Below are 24,286 nucleotides of genomic sequence, written 5' to 3'. Positions count from 1 at the left end.
TTCCAGCAGGGATGAAGAGGGGTGGCTTTGTTTCCATCTCTTACTGTAACATTCTGGGGTGGTTTTTTGGTTAGATTTTGTTCTTTTTTTCTTTGGTATTCCCTCCATTAAAAGAAATCCAAACCAGCAAATAATCCGGAGTATAAATCTTCTGCTGAAACTGCTGATTTGACCTAAAACCTCAGGACCTTGTGGGAAGGATTTTGTTCTGGGGTAGGTCTGGTCAGTGCAAAGCAGGTGGGTAAAAGGAAGAAGTGACTGATTGGGTGACAAGGACAAGGCTAGGGGGCTAAGTAGTGTGTGTAAGCAAGTGACTGTCAAAGGTACCTTGTCTAGCAAACCCCTCTTCTCTAGAAAGGCCGTTTTTAGTTCTGGCAACTCACTGAGACATTAGTGAAGTTTATTACTTATTTTGCATATGCAGTTCCTGTGAGATCTTGGATGCACAATGGAATATTTTGCTGCTGTTTACATTTACTTTTCCTTGTCCTCAGGGTACAGCACTTCAACACTTTTGCTTTTGCAAAGACACAGGACTGCAGCTTTTTTTTCTCTGTAAAGTCCTTGTAAAGTAGGAACTACAAGGAGCATTTCCTTTCAGTTTTTAGTGGTTGGGCTTCATAGCCGGAAATGACCGTAGTGATTGAAGTTCCTCAGAGCCCCAAACCAAAAGTGACTCGTAGCTTGGTGTGCTGAGAAGATACTTCATCTGTGGTAGCTTTCTGCACAGGGAGATATGCACAGCCCCAGGGTGTGTGAAAGCAAAAGCTTGCAGTCTCAGCCACCTCCTGAAGAGCAGAATTATGGAGCTACTGCAGCACATGGGAGACAAGATCCAGTTGTGTCTGTGTCAAGGAAGAGTCTGGCAAAGAGAGGTTACCTGATAGCTGCTGTGCTGTGCTACACAAATTTAATCAACTTCATGGACTGGTTCCTTGTACCAGGTGAGAGCCTATTTTCTCCTAAGGAAAAAGGAACGTAAGTTTTCAGCAGCTCTGTTTACACCATAGTCACACACGTGTTCTAAAGCAAGAGTATGCTTTCTGTCTTTGATCTTTCTCACTTATCTACATTAGTCGTTTGGTCATACTTCGAATTAAATATCTGATTATAAATCTAGGAAGACCAATGAGTGATGGTTTAGTTTCTAATGGTTAGTAGAATGCTTATAAACATCTAATCTATTAAATGCTTAAGATGCATGTTTTTAAATCTTTGTCTCTTACAAACATACTTTAGCAGAGTATAGAATAGCAATAGAGCAACTGGTCTATTTTTGTGCCTGCATTCTGCAGAGATTTGACTAAGAAGCTTCCCCTTACTGTATACACCAGCTTTTACCAGGCCTTCTTTGGCTCTACTAGATTAGATACGGCATTCCTTTATGTGAACAATAGAATCACAGAGTGGTTAGGGTTGGAAAGGACCTTAAGATCATCTGGCTCCAACCCCCCTGCCATGGGCAGGGACACCTCACACTAAAGCATGTCACCCAAGGCTTCGTCCAACCTGGCCTTGAACACTACCAGAGATGGAGCCTTCACAACCTCCCTTGGCAACCCATTCCAGTGCCTCACCACCCTTAGATAGGATAGTGATGCCAGTCTCCCTGTTAAAAGTACAAAAACTATGTTGTCTTTGTGCAGGTTTGTTTAGAGGAAGCTTAACTTCCTCATGACCTGCCAGTGATGTGATTTCTGCAATGAAGAGTGTAAAGGGGATGGAGATCCACTTCCTTAAAGCGTCACTTACTAAATTTACACCTTGTTTTCTAATAAATAATATCTTTCTTCCAAAATGTGTTTTTTAGGTGTTTATTTTATTTTTAACCTAGCCATAACATCAGGGCATTGCTCATAGTAAACTGGTGGGGAATCTGAGTTTTTCCTCTCATGGATGGGGCTTGGAACAAGCTGCTCTAGTGGAAAGCGTCCCTGCCCGTGGCAGGGGGTTGGAACTGCATGAGCTTTAAGGTTCCTTCCAACCCAAACGAGTCTGGGATTCTATGTAAACAGTGCTCTGTGTCAGTGCTTACGTTCAGCATTACCCCTAAGCATGTACCATGCTTCCAGGGATCTGATTTATAAGTTAAGAGGAAACACTTGTTGTGAGCTTGCTATATTTTACTTCTGAGTGGCCTGGAAATTGTAAATGTTTCAAAACTGTGGAGAAAACCCAACGGATGGATTGTTAAATTTGGAATTAATATGTAGTGACAGTACAGTAATTCATTATCTTTACTACTAAGACCATTGAGAAACTTAAAGACTCAGTATCTCTTTACATTGAGAGGCTGGTGGGTTTAGGAATTTAAGCTTGTTTTCCTTTGAATACTTCTTAACCACACATGTAAGAGGGAAGGAAACAAGTAGGAGTGCATGCTGAATGATACTACAGGACTGTTAGTGAGAAACTTCAGTGTAGTTCTGTTGTCAAGTGACTTTGTGAAGGGTAAGGGACAGGAGAGGATGAAAATACCTCCAAGCAAGAACAGGCTTGCTGGGAGGAAGTATTAAATGCAAGCAGTCGTGTGGCTCATTCCAAGCTTTGGACTATTCCTTAGTTCCTGTACATCCTAAGAGCATAGAGTTTTCAAGAAGGTTTGTGAAGTGCCTATGTTGATACGCTCAGTTCCTTGCGTGAGGTACCTTCAGGGACAGGGACCTCACCCCAGAGCAAAGGTGGGGGTAGTGCTGAAGCCTTGGCTGTCCATATGGATGAGTACATTGTTAAATGGAAGTGAACAGGGAAGTGAGGGAGAGGCTTGAGTATTTGTTAAAGAGTAAGCTGGTGGCAGTTACGAACTTGTGGTTTCCGGGCAGTTTTGCTCACAGGCTGGCAGAGTTTGCATCAGTCTTCACACAGAAAACAAGCTACTGGTGGAGTTGAGTGTAGGAATAATGTAGGATCAGAGTAGGGACCTCCTGCTGACATCCCCCTGCCCTCTGTTGTGTTCAGGTCAGCTGTAGGGAGCAAAGCAGACGATTTACATGCAACTTGTTTCCTTCAGGAGTGGCTTCACCCTTTTAAAAATGTTTTGATTTTGACTGTTTTGGCAAAACTGAAGCTGCATGACAAGTTTCTTTTTTACATTCTATTGTTCAATATCAGAGTAGAAGTCTGCTTATTTACAGCAGTTTCTTCTGCTATTTTGTTTTTAGGATTACAGTGTGGAAGTGGAAGCTAGGGGAGGTGGTAGATCTGCAGCCTTGGAATGATGTAGAGATGAAAATGGCTGTTTTGTCTCACAGCATTCATGCATCCACTAGTGCCAGGCCCATGGATCTTCCATCAGTTTGCTGCCTGTGTGACTCTCTTCTGAGAGACTTCTGGCTTTGAACAACTCTTCCAACCTTTGTCCACAGCTATTGAATGGTTAGAAATCAAGATGGAATTTGTGTCAGCCTTTTATCACCAGTAGAAATGATTGCTTTTAGTGATGTTTCTCTGTCATTATCACCACTAAATGTTACTGTGTAAATCCAGTTATCTGTATGTCATCTGATCTCTGCAAAGTTGTCAGGGAAATATGAACAGAATTACCCAAATGGGACCACAGTATGAATTCTAGTAGTATTTCCCTGGCTATGGCTGATTCAGCCACACCTGGCTAATGAATGCTGTAGCCATTTGCATCCTGAAAAATCCAACATGCACCAATTTGAATACTGTATATACTAAAAATATTAACAGGTATTCTTAACACAAGGATTTTCAGTTCATCTTAACATTTTAAGGTCAGTAATAATGCTTTAGGATTAGCTGTATGAGGATAGCTGTCTGCAAAACTTTGCTACTGTTTTGTTCCACTTGGGTCAATTAAGCTTTGAACTGGAAGCTGTTTCTGTGCTTATGTACTCATGGTACAAAAGAAACAGAACAGTTGTATGAGTGGCTAAACTGACTCTTGTAAGACCTCTGTAGTGGAAGATCATGACTTTTATCTCTAGTGGTAAGGATTTGTAATTCTCTGTGTATCTGTGCTTGTGGTGGAGTCATGATTTGCATCTATGTGCAGCAGCTCTTGCAAGCCCTGTTCTTGAAGTAGAGCTTTGAGTTGGCAAATGAAGGGAATTAACAAGGAATGAGCAGGATCATTCAGTCTTCGACTCTGTTGCAGGGATCCTGTTAGACATACAGAAGTACTTCAAGCTCAGTGATGGGGATACAGGTCTGCTGCAAACAGGTAATAAAATATCTTCATTTTGAATAGTTTGCTTTGCCTCGCATCTGTGTGGCCTGTTCCTAAAACACAATCTACTTATTTCTTCCAGTTCCTACTTGTGTGTGGTGTTGCTCACTTCCACTTGTAGGCAGGCTGACTATAATGCAAACCTGAATGTCTTTGGTTCAGGGAAGACTGGAGTTGTGTACTTCAGGAATCCCACACTATGTGAATCATTAAAGATGAAGAAATTTCTCAAGAAATACAGAACTTGAGCAATTCCCATGTGTTTCATTTTTGTGTATATATATATATAGTAATCTACATTCATCTTTTCCTAAATATCTGTCTACATACTTTTTCAAAAACGGAGCCTTTAACCTCTGCCTCCAAAATAACCTGAGTTTGTCTGAGGGGTGAGGAGTACATACAAGGAAGATAATTTGACCCATGTTGTCTTTGATCTTTCTTGGACTTCCAGTCTTCATCCTGTGTTACATGCTGGCTGCCCCTGTCTTTGGGTACCTTGGTGACCGGTACAATAGGAAAATCATCCTTGGAGCTGGTATTTTCTTCTGGTCTGGTGTCACATTAAGCAGTTCATTCATCAGTGAATTGGTAAGTTGCTTTTTTAGAGTCCTATGGAAATAATCTGTGTATGTCTTGCAGGAGTCAGTGGTCTTTATCTAATCGCATTTGGAAAAGCTATCAATGAACACTTGCTCCCCAGGCCTGAACTAGATGGACTTTGTGCAGGAAGGCTTAATGGGATGCTGGAGTCCTAGGCAATGAAGAACCCACCCATTACTGTGGCGGTTGATGGGATCTTAGTTTTGTCCTGAATGTTTGTTGACCATGACCTCACAGTGCAGCAGCTTGTTCAGCAACCTTGTGTTCTGTTGATCATATCCTGCCATTCCCTCTGGGTGTCCCTCTAAGGGACCACTACAGTGCAGAAAGGAGAAAGGACAGCAGTGGGATGCTGTCCCAGTGCTGTGGGAAGCACGTGTAAGTGGAGGGAATGCAGATATGCAAAAGGCAGTTAATTATTATTTCCTGTGGTACATTTGATTCACTAAATTGCATCTCTCTAACAGCAAACATTCTTTCTTGCATGGGCATTTTCTGGACTGTGATGTGTCTTTTTCCCTGCAGCATTACTGGATATTCTTTCTTTTGCGAGGACTAGTTGGCATTGGCACGGCCAGTTATTCCACAATAGCACCTACCATCATTGCAGACCTGTTTGAGGAAGGAAAAAGGACCACGATGCTGTCTGTCTTCTACCTCTTCATTCCAGTGGGAAGGTTGGTTTTCTTGCTAGTAACTGACCTGCCTTTGGAAATTCTGTCCGACCACACCAGGCATTCAGTATGCCTTGAGCCTTCATTAGATCTATTTTGATGCAGATTGGCTCTTGCAAAAGGATTTGTCCCTTGCTTAGCATGTTGAAATAGAGCTGGTTAGGCTTCTTTCTGTAGTTACCTTGAAGAAAAATTAGCTTTTTTTTCCCCCAACATTTTTTAGAGAGGATCTGAACTCTGAAAACCTGTGGGCTTTGAACAAACTATTGAATCAGCTCTAAAAGAAACATGTGTCTGGGGGCAGGTAATTTGTTTCTGGCTTTTGGAAGACAAAAGCTTTCAGCTACTTGTTTACTTGACAAATTTGTCAAGAACCCCCCATTAAATCCTCCCAAGGAAGAACTGGCCCTTCCGTCTCCTCTTTTAGTTAAATTGACAGTGTCTGATGAAGAGGGGAAGGGTTTTTCTGTGCCTTGGATACATATTCTTTATTAAAGCAGGCAGCCAAGGCTGAGCCCAGAAGGCAGATTAAAACCAAAGGAATTCCTGTAGGGTTTTATTCATGTGGCTAGCACAGAAAAGAGCCAATAATGAACTGCTTTATGGGTTGTCTGATCTGGGTTTGCAGTGTCATTCTACAGAATATTTATTCCAAGGGGAACCTGGGACATTGCTGCCACCAGCTCAGGTCTGCTCTGAGAAGGTTAGACTCCCTTTTTAATACTTGCTGGCAAGTAAATTGGCACAGAGTCATAGAAGCATAGAATCATAGAATAGTTAGGGTTGGAAAGGACCTTAAGATCATCCAGTTCCAACCCCCCTGCCAAGGGCAGGGACACCTCACACTAAACCATGTCACCCAAGGCTCTGTCGAGCCTGGCCTTGAAGACCATAGACCATGAGTTGTTTCTGTTTATCTGTTCTGAAAACTCTGAGAGACTGCTTCTCTGTGTTCTCTTTAGCTGGCAAGATCTTATTTCAGCCAGCAAGAATTCCTCGGTGCCTACTGATGATTGATTCCTTTTTATTGCTTACAGTGGTCTTGGCTATGTCCTAGCAGCTGGCATGGCAGGTCTCACTGGTGACTGGCACTGGGCCTTCAGGGTGAGTTACTCATTGTCACTCGTGGGGCTGAGCCATTCACTGTAAAATCAGAATCATCCCTGGGGTTGGGATTACTTATGTTCATCATGTTGAAAGTGAAGAGTGGAAGGACCTTCTACTGTGTGGCTGGTCATGAACTTGGTGTTTCAGAGGACTTGGTCACAAATGTGGTGTTTTTCCTTGTTCCTGCAGGACAAAGGAAAGATTTTAGCCTAGTTCTTGCAGAATGGAAGAGGCATAGGTTAAATTGTACAGCAGCCAGGGCAGGCAGTGATGTGCCTCTTACCTGAGGACACCCTGGGAATGGCTGTCAGTGCATCAAGACCTCCTCAAATAATGTGAAAGTATCTTCTGTTCTTGTCAGGTCATCATGATGTTTCTGCATAGGGGACACCTAGTGCTTTGGAAGTACTCTGAAAGATAACTTTTGGAAGATCCTCCAAAGTTATCTATAAAATTAACTAGCAGATACACGATGAATGGGGAAGAATGTTTGCTGGAATAACAGTCTGAAGTTACGCAGATAACGCTGATGGCTGCATGACTGATCCTTGCATTTGTGGCCGGCATATTACAGTACAGTTTTCTTTGTTCAAGTTTTTCTCCATGCTTCTCTCTACAGATAACTCCTTGCATGGGAGGTCTAGCACTGGTTCTTCTGATTCTGCTGGTCCCTCACAGGACCCAGAGAAGGACAGCAGCACACAGAGCACTGAGCATCTCTGGCACAATACGAGTAGCAGCTGAGAAGCCAGGAGTACACAGAACTGCCAAGACTACTTGGTGTCAGGATGTCATCTCACTTGCCAAGAAGTAAGTGATTTTAGTAACAAAGGTCCTCTTCATTGAAGAACGACCATTCCCTCATTAGAAATATGGTCATCAAATCCCACTCGGCTCCTTTGTGTCGCATGTTGTGTACAAGATGCTTGAAACATCATCCACTCTTTACAGGAATGCTACACAGGAGATCAAAAATCACTTTGTGTCTGCTATTTTCCTCTTTTGGGGGGGAAAGAGGCAGAGTTATGATGGGAGTGTGCTCCTGTTTAAATCCAGCTTTACTTTCTACTGAGTTTCCCCTTCCCTCTTACTTTAACACATTAGGGTAAGCTAGATGGGTAAAAGTGCACCATTTGCTGTGTGACTCTATCTGCCATTCTTAGTGCCTGAGGAAGGTTGGATCACCATGGTTCAGGCAGCCTTTCTACACTATTGGTGAGCCCACTGTGCCTCTGATAAGCTCAGGATTTGTAGGACTCTAATCTGGTTTATAAAGTAGCTGTTTGTGTGTTTTGAGCAGCTAACCTGTGGTTGGCAGATGGCCTCTTCCTTTTAACCGTACAAAAATCGAAGTCAACATCAGCTGCCCTGCAGGACGAAGTCAAGTACAGACTGCAGCAGCTTTCCCTCTCCCATTACCCTGCAGTCCGGGAAAGCCCTGGCCAGGGCCGGGCAGGGGGAGCTGGATCCGGTTTGGGAACAGCAGGTGCCGCTGTGCAGCTGCGCCAGACCCGGCTCTGCGCTGCCGGTGCCCGCAGGCTGCTCCTCGGGCTCTCCTTCGAATGCTTTTGGTTTAAACATTCGCTTTCCTGTGACCGTGGCTGTCTGCGGAGTGTTCCTGTAGGGGATTCTAATTGACAACTAGATTTGCATCCTGTTTGCAGCCAGAAGTACGCCGGAGATGCAGTTGCATCACAATTTGTAGGCAGTAAAGGCTGAAGTGAGTAAAAAATGAAGTTTCCTGAATCATAAATGAGCACTTCTGACAGTTCAATAACTAGACTACTGTCAGAGTTGCTCTTCTCCAAAGATGTTCCTTATAACCTCCAGCAATACAGTAAAAACAGATTTTGGTTTTTCTTTAGCAAAGGATTCCCAAAGCATAAGGACGTGCTGCCAAAACCCAGATGGTTCCACTCCAAATCAAATCGAAGAGCCCTTTATGTCTAGAAGATGAAGAATTAGGTTCACAATGAATCCACCAGTTTGGTGGTCACCTGGTGATTTGCAGCACCTTAGTTTTAAGATTTCATACTTCCCTACTGAGCTCAAAGGGGACTTTCTCCTAAAGCACTAAGCAGAAAGAGGCCAGTAAAAAGTTAATTGTCTCCTAGAGCAGGGCAGGAAAGAGGCAAGATTTGGCCAGTTTTGAAAAAGGAGAACTTTTGTCTGCTAAGTCGCTGTGCAGACTGAGAGTCTGGTTTTAGACTTGAGCAGAGTTAAGGAGTGCTTCAGCTGCTGCATTGAAACAGTTCGGAAAACCCAGATGTTACTCTCATTTGTACCATTTACACAAACAATGAGGCATTTAGACTTGCACATAGAACACTTCCATTTAGCTATTAAGCTGCTGCATTCTTGCTCTCAGCTGCTGTAGTTCTGCTATCCAAAATTTCCCCACAATTGTTTTAGCAAAAGCTGGCAATGAAATCTGCAGGTGACCAGGACTGGGATTTAACATGAAATCGGTGGGTCATACTCCTCACTCTCATGAGGATTTCCCTGTTCATAGGTAAAGCCTCATCAAAGTTCGTCTCTTCAAGGGAGTGCATTTGGATTATAAGAAGTCTAAATGAGTTAGCCTGTCCCTATTCCTCACACCCTGTTATTTCTAGTATCTCTCATTTTGTTCTTTGCCTTTCAGCTGGAGTTTTGTCTGGTCCTCGCTGGGTCTGACTGCCATGGCCTTTGTTACTGGAGCCCTGGGAATGTGGGTACCGCTGTTTCTTTACAGGGCTCAGCTTGTCCAGGGCACTGTGTCACCATGCCTCCTAGAGACATGCAATTCATCTAACAGGTGAGGTGCACACGGCTGTGGAAACACACTTGGGAACACTGCCCAAGGCTAAATCCCAGTTTGTTTAAAGACAGAAGGCAGGATGTGACTGTGAACACTTCTTGTGAAGGCAGTTGGGTGCGAATATTGTACTGCCTTCCTTTCAGGGATGCTGAGACACTCTGTTTGCTTGTTTATGATCACTCAATTAAGTGGAAAGATGCTGTCAGCCCTATTTAATAAAGTAGAAAGAAGCAGTAACAGGAACTCTTGTGTGAAAATACAGGCAGCTCTAGCAAGGACACTTCAGGTGACAGTGGACTGTGCACTGCAAGCTACTTAAATACCTATTTAACTGTGCTGAGGTTCTGTGTTTTGGTAACTTTCCTATTATGCTCTTGTTAGTGTGTGTTTACAACTCCTGCACATCATTGTGACTCCCAGCATAAAGCAGCTTGTTGAATTTGATACAGTATCACGTCACTACATCAAAACAGGATAATATGGTCTTGTGAGTAACTGCCAGCAGAACTCTGCTCACAGACGCTGTCCAGATCAAGGAAGATTCATGAATAAGTAGAAAGTTTGATGGGCAATGGGAATCCACAACAGGAGAGGACTTTAAAGTGATCATAACACAGTTTTTTGGAGATCCCTTTTCCTCAGCTAGGAGGAGAATTTTTTTGCTTACAATGTATTATCCACAGTAGAAAAATGTGTTTGGTCTTCCTCTTGAGTCTTCATGGCTACCCTCAGTAACAGTGAGCACTGGGACACTTCTCTGTGCTGACTCCCTTCCAGTGGCTTCCATACCTTTCTCCTGGTGGTATCCCAAATCTGGTTATAGTCTCTGCCTTCATGATGAATTTCCAAGAACTAAACTACTTAATACATTGTCTTTCCAGGTAAAGACAATTAAAGAGAAAAGCAGTAATCATACCTTGAGTGTATCCTGTGGGAATGGTGTTCTTTTGCTTTTCTACAATGGAATAACTGACTCAACTCCAAAGTGGTTTCTGAGTTGCAGTGTAACCAGATGGACTGAGCAGTCATCCACAGCTCCTTCAGTGAGAATGTAATCATCCTTCCACGGATGCCACCATTGGCATGTTACTTCATAGTGAATAATGCTGAGGCAGGGAGTGAACTCAGGAGTGTGACTCAGGGTAGGCAGAGAAGGGAAGCTGAACAGTTTAATCTGTTTGGCTGTTTCTGTTAAGATACAGTTTAAATACTTTCTTTACTAAACTGAAGTTGTTAGTCTGTGTTTTGTTTTCTAATCCACCTTCTGAATTATTATTCCACAGTAGTGTTGCTAGAGCAGACATGGTCTTCATGGAGCACCTGATAGTTTAGTTTAACCTCATGTACTGCTTCTTACAGGATGCTTTAAAAATAACCTTGGCATAAACTAGTGCCAGAAGCAGCATAAGGCTGGGTTTAGACTGATATTCCAGGGGGATGTAAAGAAACATAGCATAAACAACCATGTCAGGCCTGCAGCTGATGGTGCTGCATGAACTGAGCTGCACAGTCCCAGACTGCTCAGGGGTACTTTTAAGTACGTTTTCCCCTCTGGCTCTTCAGCAGTTGCAGCTTTGTTTAAGGATCAGGGCTGGGTCACTTGGACTCCCCAGATACACAAATTTAAATGGCACCAGAGCTGACTGGGGTCTCAGTCCCTTCAAGATGGATAAATAGGCAGTAGGAAGTTTTTATTCAGGTCTTTGTGCAGACAGTTTAAAGAGATCAGACAGATAAGTGAGCATTTTCAGACCCTAAAGGATCCCATTGGAGCTTTTCCCCAGGACTAGGCTTCTGTACTTTCCCATTTCCTGTCACTTGAGCTGTGCTTGGATTTAGTTTTGGCTGTTCCCTTTTCTTCCAGCTGTAGGTTTATTTCACCTGCAGTTTATAACACGTGAGTATTCTAAACACAATTCCACAAATGCTTCAATGAACTAATGTCACCTTGGAACTTGCCTCTCCTGGACAAACCTCTAAGACAAGTTCTCATGGCAATCTATATATTCACTATCAAGCTATAGTGAGTGATGGATTAGAATCTTGAAGACATGTTTAAGAAATGTTTAAAGTTTGTTATCTTGTATAGCAGTACTTCTTGTTTCTTACAGAATTACTGAATTCTTCCTAATCTGACACAAAGAGATTAAACAGTAGATGCAGTATAGTTTAAAGGAATAGATCACATCCTAGCTGATTGCTTTACTTTGCAGTCAGAGAAAGCTTAGGAAAATGTACAGATCTTACCATGTAGTGCTCTGAAAGATTTAGAAGCCCTTGTGCTCAGAACACAGCTCTCCTGTCCCCATTTGCCTCAGGAGAATTATGATGCATTAAGCAATCAGTGGCACTGCTGGTCTTGATGCAAGAGACTTGCTTTGTCGTTAGGATCTCATTTGGGACAGAGAAAAGCATCTGTGGAAGTCGCTTTGGAAGCTGAATCTTCAAAGCTGTTCAAACAAATACTTCTAAAACATGAACTTGTCATTGTTGGAGAACATTTGCATTTGCAGACACACAAAGCTGAGTGACGTTTGTAATTCTGCATCTAGAAAATACTAGGTGGACCTCCCACTGGTTAACTATTCCATACTCTTTGAACTCTTTTGGGAAGTGGTAGGTGTTTCCCATAGTCAGAGGAGTGAAGTGACTCATCTCAGCTGTGCTAACTAAAGGGTTATAATTTAGATGTATATAATTCCACATGATAGGATCTCTTCCAAGACAGCAGATTGCGATACAGAGTTGTTCCATCTGTGTTTTAGGGATGACTGAGTAGGTTGGTTCACAGGGTAACCAAGATGACTGTATCTCCTAAGTCACTGGATGTCCAGCCCATGTCATACTGGAAAGGGTCCTCCTTGAGCCTAGATGCATAACAGCTACTCTAGAATTGGAAAAATACCTGCTTCACAGGATAAAGCCTCAGTTGCAGAGGCATAGCCTCAACTGAGGCCTGGGATGAAATCCATTTAGGAGTGGGAGGGTTAGATCATCAAATGGAATGAAATTCAAGTTCCCTTAAAGATTCCCCTGTAACTAAAGGTATAAGCTAACACCATTTTTTCCCCCCACAGTATGGTCTTACTGTGCTCAACAGCATCCTTTCCTTTGTCACCAGCCTGATATTTGGAGGCATCACCATTGGGACAGGAATGTTTGGTGTCATTGCTGGGGCAGAAGCAGCAAGAAGACTGAGGAAGATAAACAGTAAAGCTGATCCTCTGATTTGTGCCACAAGCATGTTCATTTCTGCTCTGTGCCTCTACGTAGCTCTCATGGTGGCCAAGACGAGCATCCTTTCCACTTTCGTAAGTGCCAGTATATGTGTCATTAGCAAAATGTCTTCTAGGATCCTGGGGGAAGGCAAAGCATTGTAAACTGGCCTCAGGACCTACAGTCTGCCCACACTACAGAAGAGAACAGGAAGCCGCTGTAGTTACCTGCATGAAGCAAGAGTGTTCCTTATCCAGAATGTAGTTAGAGGAAGCCTCAGTCTTGTGTTAATTTTTAATGCTATGTGCCTAATTTAGTATTCTTATTTATTTTTGTTCTCTGAATACTTAAAGACTAGTGTACTTGTGACTGTACAGTACACACAGTTCTTGCTAAGAATAATTTAGCCATCCCCTTCAAAGCCCTACATCACCAGCTGATCTTCAAAGCCAAGCTTTTGGCAATGCAAACTGAAGTATAAATCACTTAAATTCTGTTCTCAGTAAAGGGAAAAACAATAACTTGCTGGGAATGACAAATAGTTCCGAAAGATCCCTGTGAGGGGGAGCTGAATGTAAACCTTATTGTAACTATAATCTTGTAATAGCGAGGGAAAGACTCCAAGGTTTTTTCCTGTGATTCTATAGCCACAATTACCGTGTTTAACATAAATAAGAGTGATCCAGGTAAAGTTAATTACAGTAATCAACAGTTCTCTGCAGAAAGGTACTTTGCAGGGTTTTTTGCTTCTAAGAATAACACAGAGGTTTTCCTTTTGACTCCTCAGGAATGTGTATTCCTGTGGTAAAACACCTTTAGACCAAGGGAAAAAATGAATGGATTTGAATGTCTGAGTGTGTGTGCACAGAGGAAAATGTGAAGTTGAAGATTACTGTTAGATTCAAGAGTGGAGATCCCAGTGCCAAAGGAATTAGCCATTTTCTGCTGCTTCTCAGGTTCCTACGTAGTCCTGCTCCGAGTATGTTGTTCAGTTCTGTTCTTGTAATTAAAGTTGGAGAACAGCAGTTCCGTTTGCCAGTGTTGGATGAGGGAATCAATATATTGGGTTTGAATTACCAAAATGTGTCTTTTTTTTAGGAGTGATAAAAAGCCATTTGTTTAAAATTATTTTCGCTTTGCAGACGCATTCTGTTTTCAAGCAGGGTGTTATCTGGAAGGGAATTCTGAACTGGGACATGGATAACTGTTCCTTAATTCTGTACCCATAGACAGACCAGTTGGTCTTCTAAGCAGAGGCTTTGCCATTTTGTCTTTTGTGTGATGTGCTTGATTCAGGTGTAGGAACACATAATGTTACCAATGTGCAGTGGTAATAAATTGTACATAATCTAAGTGCCTGATTTTTGTAGCACTTTTACAACTACAGCTGTTTAACCATTGCCTTCTTTGGCACCAGCCATGTCTCTCCTTGCTTTCAAACAAGACCTGACACTAGTCAGGCTGCTGTGAGAATTGGAGTGGCATGCCAGCTGGTGTGTCTAATCTGAAGGTCCCACTGAAACAAATGTTCCATTTGTGTAGGACACGAGCAGGAATCTGGCTCCTCAGTCACTAGTCACACACACAGCCAGTGTGTGTGTTCAGGCACACTGATGTTAGCGAACCCGTCTCCATCACTTCACGGCACAGAAGCTGCTGAAGCAAAAAAACATACGTGCTTCAGTGTGCAATTACAGGGGTTTCTGTGTGGTGCTTTCCATTGGCTTGAGTGGATAATGAAAGGGAACAAGGCAGGTTTAATCAGCTATGGCCAAAGATGGAAGAAATGTTTCAAAGCATGAGAACTCTCAAGTTGACATGGAAACATGGCAGGACTTGCAGCATTTCTGTTGGTGTAGATGGGCTGAAAGGCCATGAGATTCCTCTCCTCTTTCTGGACACCCAGTTCTTGGTTTTAAAGACTACATTTGAAAAGACGAGTAAAATTACCTGGCTGTGTTATCTCAGTCTAAATCTGTTCCTGTCTCCAAAACAAGATTAAAGAGGTGCTCTCTGCACTGCAGCAGGTGCTTTGGGAAGTCGTGACTGAGCCCTGGGACTGGGTGGGTATTTTGTGTTGTGGTAAGTTAAACAGACTCATCTTTGGTGATGCTGTATCAGGGTGCGGACTTGACCTGCAGCTTGCCATTGAAGGAGGCATTCTGCAGCTATTGTTTCCGCCTGGTGTGGCTGTTTTTGAGGAGACAGGAACTGCTGACCACATATGGTACAGCCATACTGATAGCCTGTTTTGTTGTTGAGGTGTGTGACTGTTTAAAAGCAGAATGTGTGTTTGACACTGACAGTGATTACAATCTAATTCTCCTCTTACTAGCTTTAGGTATGAATGTAAACTGTCACGTACAAAGCAAAATCACCTTAAAATTTGGGTCATTGTTCTGGTTGTGTTTTGGAGATCAACTTGTGTGGAGAGTGGTTGTATCCACTTCGAGACCAGCTAAGTGTTGTCTGTTGAAGTTGGGGATCCTAGTGAAGGTGACAGCAATAAAATAGGTTTCACTCTTTTGTAGGTACAGTTAGCAGATTGGAATGGACACACCACAAACATGATGGCACAGATTTAATGGAAACATTTTCTGTATTAATTTTTTCTATATTAATTTAAAATAAGAGCTTGAGACGGCATGAGGAATATTGAGAGATGGTAGGAACAGAAAGATAGACTTTAAATAGAGCACTCCTGTGTTGTTTTCCTGCCATCCTCAGCCCTTCTCCCTAATCAAGCACAGTGCTTGCAGGATGCCTTCAACTGTTTTGGAGAAAAGAACATACAGCTGTACTGACTGCAGTTGTTTTGCTATTGGATGGCTTAGAATACCAGCTATTCAACCCTATTGAATTTCTTCTGCAGGGGAAAGTATAAAATTGATATTGGTTTTAGAAATAATACCTTGATACAATCTGTAGAATGATTTATTACCTTCCAAAACTGCCTGCATTAAATTCTTCTGGTGACCCTACAACTGCAGTCCTCACAAGGCAAGCTAACAAAGTGGTGTCTCTAATGTTAGCACAGTTCTGTATGGAATAAATAGCACAATTCTGTCTGGGCTCTGAGGCCCATTTCTTATCATGGATAATTTTTCATTAATTCTTATTCCTTCAAACTTTAGAATCAAAATGTAACTTTCCCAAAGATGAATTTTACTTTCTTTTCTTGCACTGGGCATGACGTGTCCTTGTTCTTAGGGGCTTGTGGAGAATAAGTAACTTGGAAAACAGCTTAAAGAGAAAGGAAAACTGGAAACACTTCATAAAAGAGCTAAATATCACCAAATTACTATAAGGGAGACAGGCCAACCTCTCATTTGATGTATGAGGGCAGGTAGTCATTTATTATGTTGGTGGTGTCTAGGGAGAGTGGAAGTCTTCAGAACCTTCTGCTCTACCTGTTGTATTTGCATCTTGTTGCATCTGAAATATCAGCCAGGATTTAAGTAGATGTCTATGTCCTTTGTCTCCTTCCTGTTTCACTTTGAGCCACGCTATCTCTTGCTATGGCACAAGTGACAGAATTCACACAAGTTACTGCCATTATTGCTGTATAGCAGGGTTCAGCTGCACTGCTGCATTTGCCTAGAATTCCTTGTGAGTACTGCTTCAGGTACTTCACAGGCTGTAACTCTGAGTTCAGCAGTAGCATGTTGAGTGTTTGTATGGAAGCAGGGCAGGGTAAAGCAGGGATAAAAGCAGGGCTAAAAGAAAGGAATGTCCTTGATTAATCTGGGATAGTTCAGAGAATAGGAGCTTGAAACAAGAGGATGAAGGGCAAATGTTCTCTGGTGGCTGCAGGATTTGACATTGTTGGTCCTCACTGCCAGGTGGCTTGGCAAAAAGCAGAGCTGTGTGATACTGCAACCCATGCTAACACCCATTTCATTCTGTGTTTGGCCCAGAGTTTCCTAATAAAAGGTGTGTCACTTGCTTTCCAGCTAAGGCTGGCATGCAGCATCCTTTCTGTGGTCTCTCGACTGTTACTGGAGCAGTCATGGAACTGCAGAAGAATGATTGCTTTCTGTCTCTTTAAAGGCAGCATCTGCCAGAGTTGTACCAGTGGAAAGGCTGGGGTGGTGGAATGTGTGAATCCAAGAACTATGACAGTAATGGAGTATATGAAACCAGTGATATTTCCTATAAAATGTAACGTGTGGAGGAATAGGTTCAGCTGCACATTAGAAAAATCTATATAAAGCATTTTGAAGGAAAATCTGGGTAATGGTCTATATTAAATATCTCTGGACTTCAAGGAACTTTTTCTCCAGACTGTTCTGGATAAGAAAACCCATGAACAGTACAGGCAAAAAAACACAGGAGAGGGAGGAATATCACAGGAAGCTATACAACAGGTCTGGTTCTTAGGGAAGTGTAAGCTACCCCTCTGAAAGGATCTGATGGTTTGCTACTGTGCTTTTTCATCAGCCAGATATAACATCTTACCAAGACCATTCCAAATTAGATGCTGGCATCTGCTGTTACAATGACTTTTATTTCCTAGGTGCTATCTGGCTCTGTGGCCTGTGTAACTAAATAGGTTGTGCTTTCTAGAGCTCTCCCAGCTTAATAGAGCAGCTTTGATGCTTTCCTCAGGTATCGATTAGTCTGCACAGCCTGCTCAAGTGGATGTCCAGGGCTGGCTGAAAGGGTTAATCTTTTTCTCAGACCACAGCCCTAAGAACTGCTGGGGGCCCTGCCTCTTCCTCATGGCTGGATCTCAATCTATGCTGAATTAGGGAATTCCCACAGGGCACCAGGGCTTTGAGGCTCTGTCTCTGAAGGAGCCTTTAAGGGTACTTGCACTGGATGGAGGTGTTCTATTGGTTTCATTTGAAATCCAACCAGAGGGAGATCTTTGAGCATTTTTAAACCCTCTGTTGAATGTTTCTCTTCGTAGGCTTTTGCTTTCCTTTTCTTGGGTTCAGCACTTCAATATAGTTTATTTGGGAGGGTGCTATATGTTTTCTGTTCTGGCTCTTCTGCTATGATTTCTGAGGAGCACTTCTCTGGCTCCTCTCCTCATTTTAAGGTGAAGTTAGGCAGAGATGGATGGAATTAGGTGGGTACGTACAACAGCTCATACACAGGTAAGCAGTCAGTGAGCCTGCTTTCTGCTTCACAACCAAGAAGGTCAGTGCAGTGTGTATAGTCACTGCTTTCTTTTTTTGCAGATCTTTATTGCATTTGGAGAGCTGTTTCTGTCTGTAAACTGGGCTATTGTGACAGACATACTGTTGGTAAGTGCTTGTGAAAATATTTCCATATATTTTGGGGTTTTCAGCTTTTATCAACATAATATTGTTCATAACCCTGCATCTTGGTGGGCAGCAGGACCTCCAGCTTCTAGGAAGAAATGAACAAACTCTTAAGTAAGCGTACCCTTACTGGTATCCTGCTAACATTAGGGATGTGATCCATGCAATGAACTGTTGTGACAGGATTCCAGTGACAATACTGATGTGGTGGTGCTGTAGTCCAAGATCAATGTAAGCCCAGAAAGGAGATGTGTTGTTTCAGATGAAACTTATACGCCTATTACAGTCTTCCATGTAAAAGGAAGTGAGAGTATATAGCACTGTCTAGTGACAAAAGGTACTAGTGAAGCACTATGGAGCTCCCCACTGGCGTGACTTTGCCTTCTTGCTGTGAGCCTGTTTAGCCTCACACTTCATAGCTTGAAGAACCATTCCTTACATTCTGATTGAGATGAAGGAATGAAACAATTCCATGGTTCTCCAGCAGAGCACTGCTGATGTTGCCCATTGTGTTATGTTCTTAAGTTACTCTTTGGCGCTGCTCTCTACATGTCCACTTCCTGCACTCTGGAATTTCAGTGAAGAATGTTGCTGTCAGCATTGGTGAACTGGTTGCCTGCTGAAACCACCAGCCAGCAGCAAGAGGCGTTTGTTTCTTCTTTGACTCTCAAAGAACGGTCAGAAACAATTACCCTGTGAGACGAAAGCTGTTCTTGAAGCAGTGACCAGGTGCAGAAAAACGACCACTGCTCTAAACTGAAATGTTCTATTAGCTTCTGTTTCAGTTTGTTTTGAAATCACTGCATTTTCCCAACACATCTGAATACTATTACAATTAACACTCTTTCTTTCATCAGTTCAGACAACACTCATTCAAATTTCTCAATTCACTTTTCTTCAAACTCTTACATCTGCATTTTATTTCTCTCCTCTGTCATTGTTTAAGAGGAAGGCAACATCCCTGAGTTAGATACTGTTGATATGTGATAGGGAAAGGAAGGCAGATGACTCCTGTCAGCACATCCCTTCAGTTCCTTGCTGAACCCAGCTGCAAAGTCTGCAAGGAGCTTTCATGCAGTTCAGTCACTTGAGTCTCAGCTTGCTTAGAGAATGCCTTATCATACTGCAGCCTGCAAGAAATCAATTGTGAATGTCATTGCCATGCCCCGGATCCATGTAAATCCAGGGAGGAGGAAGTTCCTGTCTCCTGAGTGACCAGCACCCCTCATTTAAATTCACTTTAGAATCTTTAGGGTTTAGGTACAAGTAATATAGCAGCAAATGGGGTGGTGGAGCAGAGCTCTGTAGTGGTGTGTTCCCACTGAAAGCAGACCCTGCCAGGGGTTTGTTTCAAGTTGGAGCTCTTGAATTCTAAATATTACTAATTGTTTAGTAAAAATGATGGAATTCAGGTGTATCTGTGGATTTGTCTACTCAGTCAGTGGCAATCGTATTTGGGAGTTGTGTTTCATCCTGCTGAAAGCCCGTGGGTTCTGTGTATTGCTGCTATTGCATTGACTGAAAGGTGCTATAGATAACAACAGTAATTTCTTTTATGCCTTTTTCCCCATGTGAGCTAGCAGGGTTTCGGATAATGTGCCTGGATTTGCTCGTACAGGTTATTTTGACATGAAAATGAGTTTTCTTTCTTGCCACGTGGCACTACTAGCCAGACAATGTAGCTAAGAATTCATTTGTCCTGCAACCTGTGGAGCTGAAGGCAAAGCAAGATGCTCACTGAATGATAAGGACTTTCTGCCTTTGTGGCTATACATCAGGATGCATTGCTTATAGCAACCTTTTTCCTCTCAATCAGCTGTAAACATGAAGGCATCTGCTGTGTAACTACACAATATGCAGTGAAGTGCTGCGGCTGCCTTGCTTACTGGGAGGCTGTACTTGCAGTGTCCTTATGAAACATGTTTACCATGTGTGAGGTAACGGGACCTTGTCTTTTAGGGGTTTGGGGAAAGTGTGATCAGTCTGAGGGCTTGTTACTAGGGTGGCTACACCTCAGATGGCAAGCAGCAAACTGCTGTCATCAAAGCACCATCAACTGCCTCTTGGTCTGACAGGCTGGATCCCCTCCCTCTGTTTTCTTGTGGTCTGCAAGGTCTCAGCCAACATTCCTTACAGCCATGGCAGCTCCTTCAGGTTCCAGGTACCCCCATTTCCCCCATGCCTGCTGATGCAGTGTCATAAGAGGTTCTTCTCAGAGGCTGAATCTCTTTACGAGTAGATCAGTATGGCTGCAAGAGTTACTGCCTGGAGGTTGCTGTTAGTTTCATGGTCAAGTGAACCCATACAAGCTGCTGCGAGTCTACAAAGGGAGGCAGGTTTTTCCTGCATTATTGTCACTCCCCCTCATGCATTGCCTTCTTGAATGTCATTTTTATTCCCTAACAAAACATCCCAATCTCTTTTGCTCAGAATAACTTTTCTGTCTCCAAACTTTTAAACAGTGTTTGAATATGAAAGATATAAAACTAAACATATTCTTCTCTAGGATGCTGGGCATTCGTGAGTTTCCCTCTGTTAACATCCATTCTCTCATGGGCTGTGCTTTGTTCCAGTACGTTGTGACACCGAGACGACAGTCTACAGCTATTGCCCTGCAGATTTTGGTGAGCCATTTGCTGGGAGATGCAGGCAGCCCGTATCTCATTGGCATTGTAAGTGAATTCCCTGCTTATTGAGCTTTCCTTACGGTAACACTTGTACAGACTGCAAGGCAGACGCACACAGAATTGTAGGCACTTCCTGGTCCAAAACCAGATATTACTCAAATTGATGGCCTTGATACTAGAATACAGAGACATTTTCTCTAAACATTTCTACTTGCATGAGACTTCTGTTCCTGGCACCCTGCAGATATGTAGAATATTATCCTATACATATAGGTGTGAGTAGTTCCGCATGGTGTGTAGAAACTCAACTGTTTTTGGAGACGTATATTTTTGTCAAGACAGTGTCATGGGTATTGTACTTGGATTTCAGCACTTTCTGCTACGTTTTTGAGGTGTTTCGTGGAATTAAGCAAATACTATAAAGCCAAAGAGCCTTGGTTAAAATCTTGAAGTTTGAAATCTTGCAATTGGTCAGGGGTCTCTTGGGAATCAGAGCAAGAGTGACTGCAACAGTTGCCTTTTGATACTACTTGGCATTCAAAGCTCTGGTCTCAAATTCCTTCACCTTGGATTCGGATATTGATTGAGACCTGATTCTTCTGCCCTTCCTACATGTACCTAAAGACAAGGCTTCTGGACAAAGCAGCCTAGAACTGTTTTCTCCTTGCAGCTTGTTTGGGTTTCATTCCTTCATTATTTTGGGTTCAGGACACAGTAACTCTGCACACAGAAGCCAAGTGACCACTGTCTGGAATTTTTCTGCTTTACTGGGAGAGGGAGTCATTGTTTAAAAGGGTTTTTTTTTTAATATGGAACTTGGTTTTAACAAGTTCACCTCAGGTATACTTGCTCTTCGTCCCATGCTCACAGTGCTAGGGTTAGGGCCAGGCAGAAATGCCTAAGTGAGCTGCAGCTCCAGCCAGGCCAGGAGATCCCCCTTGACCTCAGGTGGGTGAAAACTGGAGTCTCAACTGTGTAATTTGCCTGGCAGAGAAGAGCCCTCCCTCCCCAAGAGATTCCTCCTTTGTCTCCCTTTTTTTTTGGCAAATGAAGAGGCCACTTTGCTCTTTGATATGTATTAGGAAACTGTTGGCATGGATTTGCCTGTATACACAGGGGAATGTAAAATCTGACATTCCTGTATCATGAAAAATGGCTGAAGTGATACACAAAAATGGGAGGTACCTTAAAAGCTGAAATACTACTCCATTGATTTATGCCTCCTGCCTGAAAGACTAAAGTGTTTGTATCTCCTACCCACTGCTCTTTGCCATCAAAACTGGGGCTTCCTGCTCATGTGCTGCTGCATCCCCCGGTAACTGTGCAGAACACTTCTGATGCGGTACCTTGTGTGCGCTTGCCTTAAGTAGCTACCCCAAAAGTGTGAAGACAAAAAAAGAGCTTATCCAGGTGAGATAACCTCAGGCAACCTTGCAACTTTGCAAAGAACTGACACAAGAAATCCAGGAATAAACCTGCTGTCTGTCCACGTGGGGTCCTGTGCAATGAGCACAATGTCTTCTGGAATGCTTCTGCCATGTCAGCTGGTGATTAAACGCCAAATCTTCTGCATTCATGTCTTGCTGTTGTTTACTAAGGTGCTTCAGCTAACCCTTTAGTTTGAAAACTGCCTGGAGAGCCAGGGAATAGTCTTTTTTCAGAGACTGTTTTTCTTTCCTTTGTGGTTCAGCAATTTACTTACTAAGCATTTTAAAATCAAATGTATTAGGTGTGTAGTTTGGCTGTTACGCTTGCTGTGGTCCCTAGGTACCCATTTACAGTTGATCTTGCTCTTATCTACCTAAGCTGTCATCAATAATCATACTAAACCCAGCAAAGATTGAAGAGTCTCATATTTGTGTATTTCAAGTCTCATAGCATATTTGAGCCATCAAGAACAAATGTGGGAATAAAAATGACTGCATTCAACATTCATCCTTTTGTTTAGGCTTAAGAGTTACTGAGCTGCTTGAAATCAGCTTTTCTTTCTGTCTACAGAAACAAAGGCCATGCGTATCATTTATAGCTTTTACAACCTCATGTTTCAACCAGCGCAAAAAGCAGTTGCTGGTAGCTTTTTCTTCCCACTTCCTCATCATAGAATCATAGAATAGTTAGGGTTGGAAAGGACCTTAAGATCATCCAGTTCCAACCCCCCTGCCATGGGCAGGGACACCTCACACTAAACCATGCCACTGAAGGCTTTTGTCATGTCACTCCATGACTCCTCAAATGCCTTTTGGCTCAGAAGCAGACTCCACCCTTGTCTCAGTCATTTCCAGCTCTTCCCTTTATAGTGAGTGTTGCTGCTTGTGCCTGTATTATTCTAACCCCCTGGTTCTACTCCTTTGATGCTGATTAGGGAGATAGAAAGTTAATGAGTTACATAAAGAAATCCTAAAGGTTGTTGCCAAATGTCTGTCCTGTGCTAGTTATCTGGAGATGGGCTAGAAAACAGTAAAATGAATTGGTGTTTACAAAACATTATAAGCACTGGTTGCAGTATTTCCTACACTAGTGACTAGAGGCACTGGAGGGATAAAAGAACATGAGATTCCCTGACCAAACGGAAGCCAGACAGCAGTGATGTACATTGGGATCTGGGTTTGCACACAGTAGTATCAGATTTGTCATCCCTATCTGCTTAGTTTTATGCTTTTCAAGGACCACACTGTTTAAACCAAGAGAAGATGAAGGTGTTATCCCAGACTAATGTTAGCCTTGTTCACCCCCCAGATCTCCAATGCAATCCAGGCCAAGAATGATTGCTCATCCCAGTGGAGTTTCCGGAGCATGCAGTACAGCTTCATTGTCTGTGCTTTTGTGGGTGTCTTTGGGGGAGCCTTTTTCCTCCTAACATCTTTGTACATTGAAGAAGACCGTAAAGAAGCAGAGCAGCTTTGAGGTTTCTATATCTCTATAACTTTTAAACCTGTATTGGATTGCTTTCCTGTTTGTACCCTAGCATGATAATCAGCTCTGTAAAGTTAAAGCACAGATGCCTGCATTATGTTAATGCCACATTAGTTTCTGTAAAAAATAAAGGTGAAATCTCAGTGAAGTCTCAGATTAAACAAACCTCCTATATTGAGCAAAATACAGAATACTGCAAGGACCAGGGAAGTGCTCTGAGTGACACCTTCAGAAGGCAGCAATGTATGAAGGTCATAAAATAGCTTTACTGGAATGCAGCATTACAGACTTAATGGGACGTGTGGTTCTTTTTTCTACTGTGGTCTTCCCGAGCCCAGTGGAACCAGTCAGTCCCAGCTCTCTGGATGTTTCTCCCTCTTCCCTGGAAGAAGCCATATTCAGAATGTAAAAGACTTAAAGAAAACCTGTTGAATTGGACCAAACACTGTCCTCAGTCACCTGGATTCTTACAGCTTCCTTCTGCTCCACCTTGGTTTTCTAGGTACCAGGAATGGACACTGTCTTTCAAATGAAGATGACCTCTGGGACAAGATCTGTGAAAAAGAATAGAATGTCCTCCCCTTTCTCTTTCTTTTTTGCTTAATGAGACACAGCTAGAGGAAAAATCCAAATAACAATTCCTCCATATGGCAGAAAATCCTGCATACTGACTGCTTTTGGATGCTTTTGACTATGAGTCAGAAATTGCTACTGCATTGGCATATGGCTACCCTCCCCCATCTGCAAAGCAGGCACGAGCGTGCTGGGGAGCTGGGAGCTCCAGAAGGCAGTGATAGAGCTGTCACAGGCATGATTCCTGACCCAGACAAGCCAGTGGTGTTCAAGGCAGAACGTCTTGTGGTGATTTGGAAGGGAGGCCTATG

The 24,286-nt window shown here is 42.8% G+C and overlaps 1 protein-coding gene across 1 annotated transcript; it reads left to right on the top strand.

Moving 5' to 3' along the window:
* Positions 1-621: 621 nt before the first annotated feature.
* Positions 622-24,060, top strand: LOC133213315 (protein spinster homolog 3-like). Its single transcript, XM_061355471.1, has 12 exons — positions 622-944; positions 4,121-4,186; positions 4,647-4,783; positions 5,321-5,472; positions 6,507-6,573; positions 7,196-7,386; positions 9,221-9,373; positions 12,498-12,687; positions 17,779-17,844; positions 20,436-20,534; positions 23,226-23,394; positions 23,905-24,060. The coding sequence occupies exons 1-11, from the start codon at positions 737-739 to the stop codon at positions 23,391-23,393; spliced, it is 1,497 nt and encodes a 498-aa protein (XP_061211455.1). The 5' UTR covers positions 622-736; the 3' UTR covers position 23,394; positions 23,905-24,060.
* Positions 24,061-24,286: the final 226 nt, after the last annotated feature.

The sequence above is a fragment of the Neopsephotus bourkii genome, unplaced genomic scaffold (genome assembly GCF_033783945.1).
Source record: "Neopsephotus bourkii isolate Nb327-2 ecotype Australia unplaced genomic scaffold, CSIRO-AGI_Nbou_v1 NB_804, whole genome shotgun sequence".
Lineage (NCBI taxonomy): Eukaryota > Metazoa > Chordata > Aves > Psittaciformes > Psittacidae > Neopsephotus > Neopsephotus bourkii.
This window is presented reverse-complemented; position numbering and strand designations above follow the sequence as displayed.

What these genes read in the sequence shown, in the direction of transcription:
- LOC133213315 (XM_061355471.1), top strand. Translation starts at nt 737, where the DNA reads ATGCACAGCCCCAGGGTGTGTGAAAGCAAAAGCTTGCAGTCTCAGCCA. An exon ending in ACTGGCACTGGGCCTTCAGG is followed by an intron (nt 6,574 to 7,195) that starts GTGAGTTACTCA and finishes TTCTCTCTACAG; the next exon opens with ATAACTCCTTGCATGGGAGG. An exon ending in TTGTGACAGACATACTGTTG is followed by an intron (nt 17,845 to 20,435) that starts GTAAGTGCTTGT and finishes GCTTTGTTCCAG; the next exon opens with TACGTTGTGACACCGAGACG.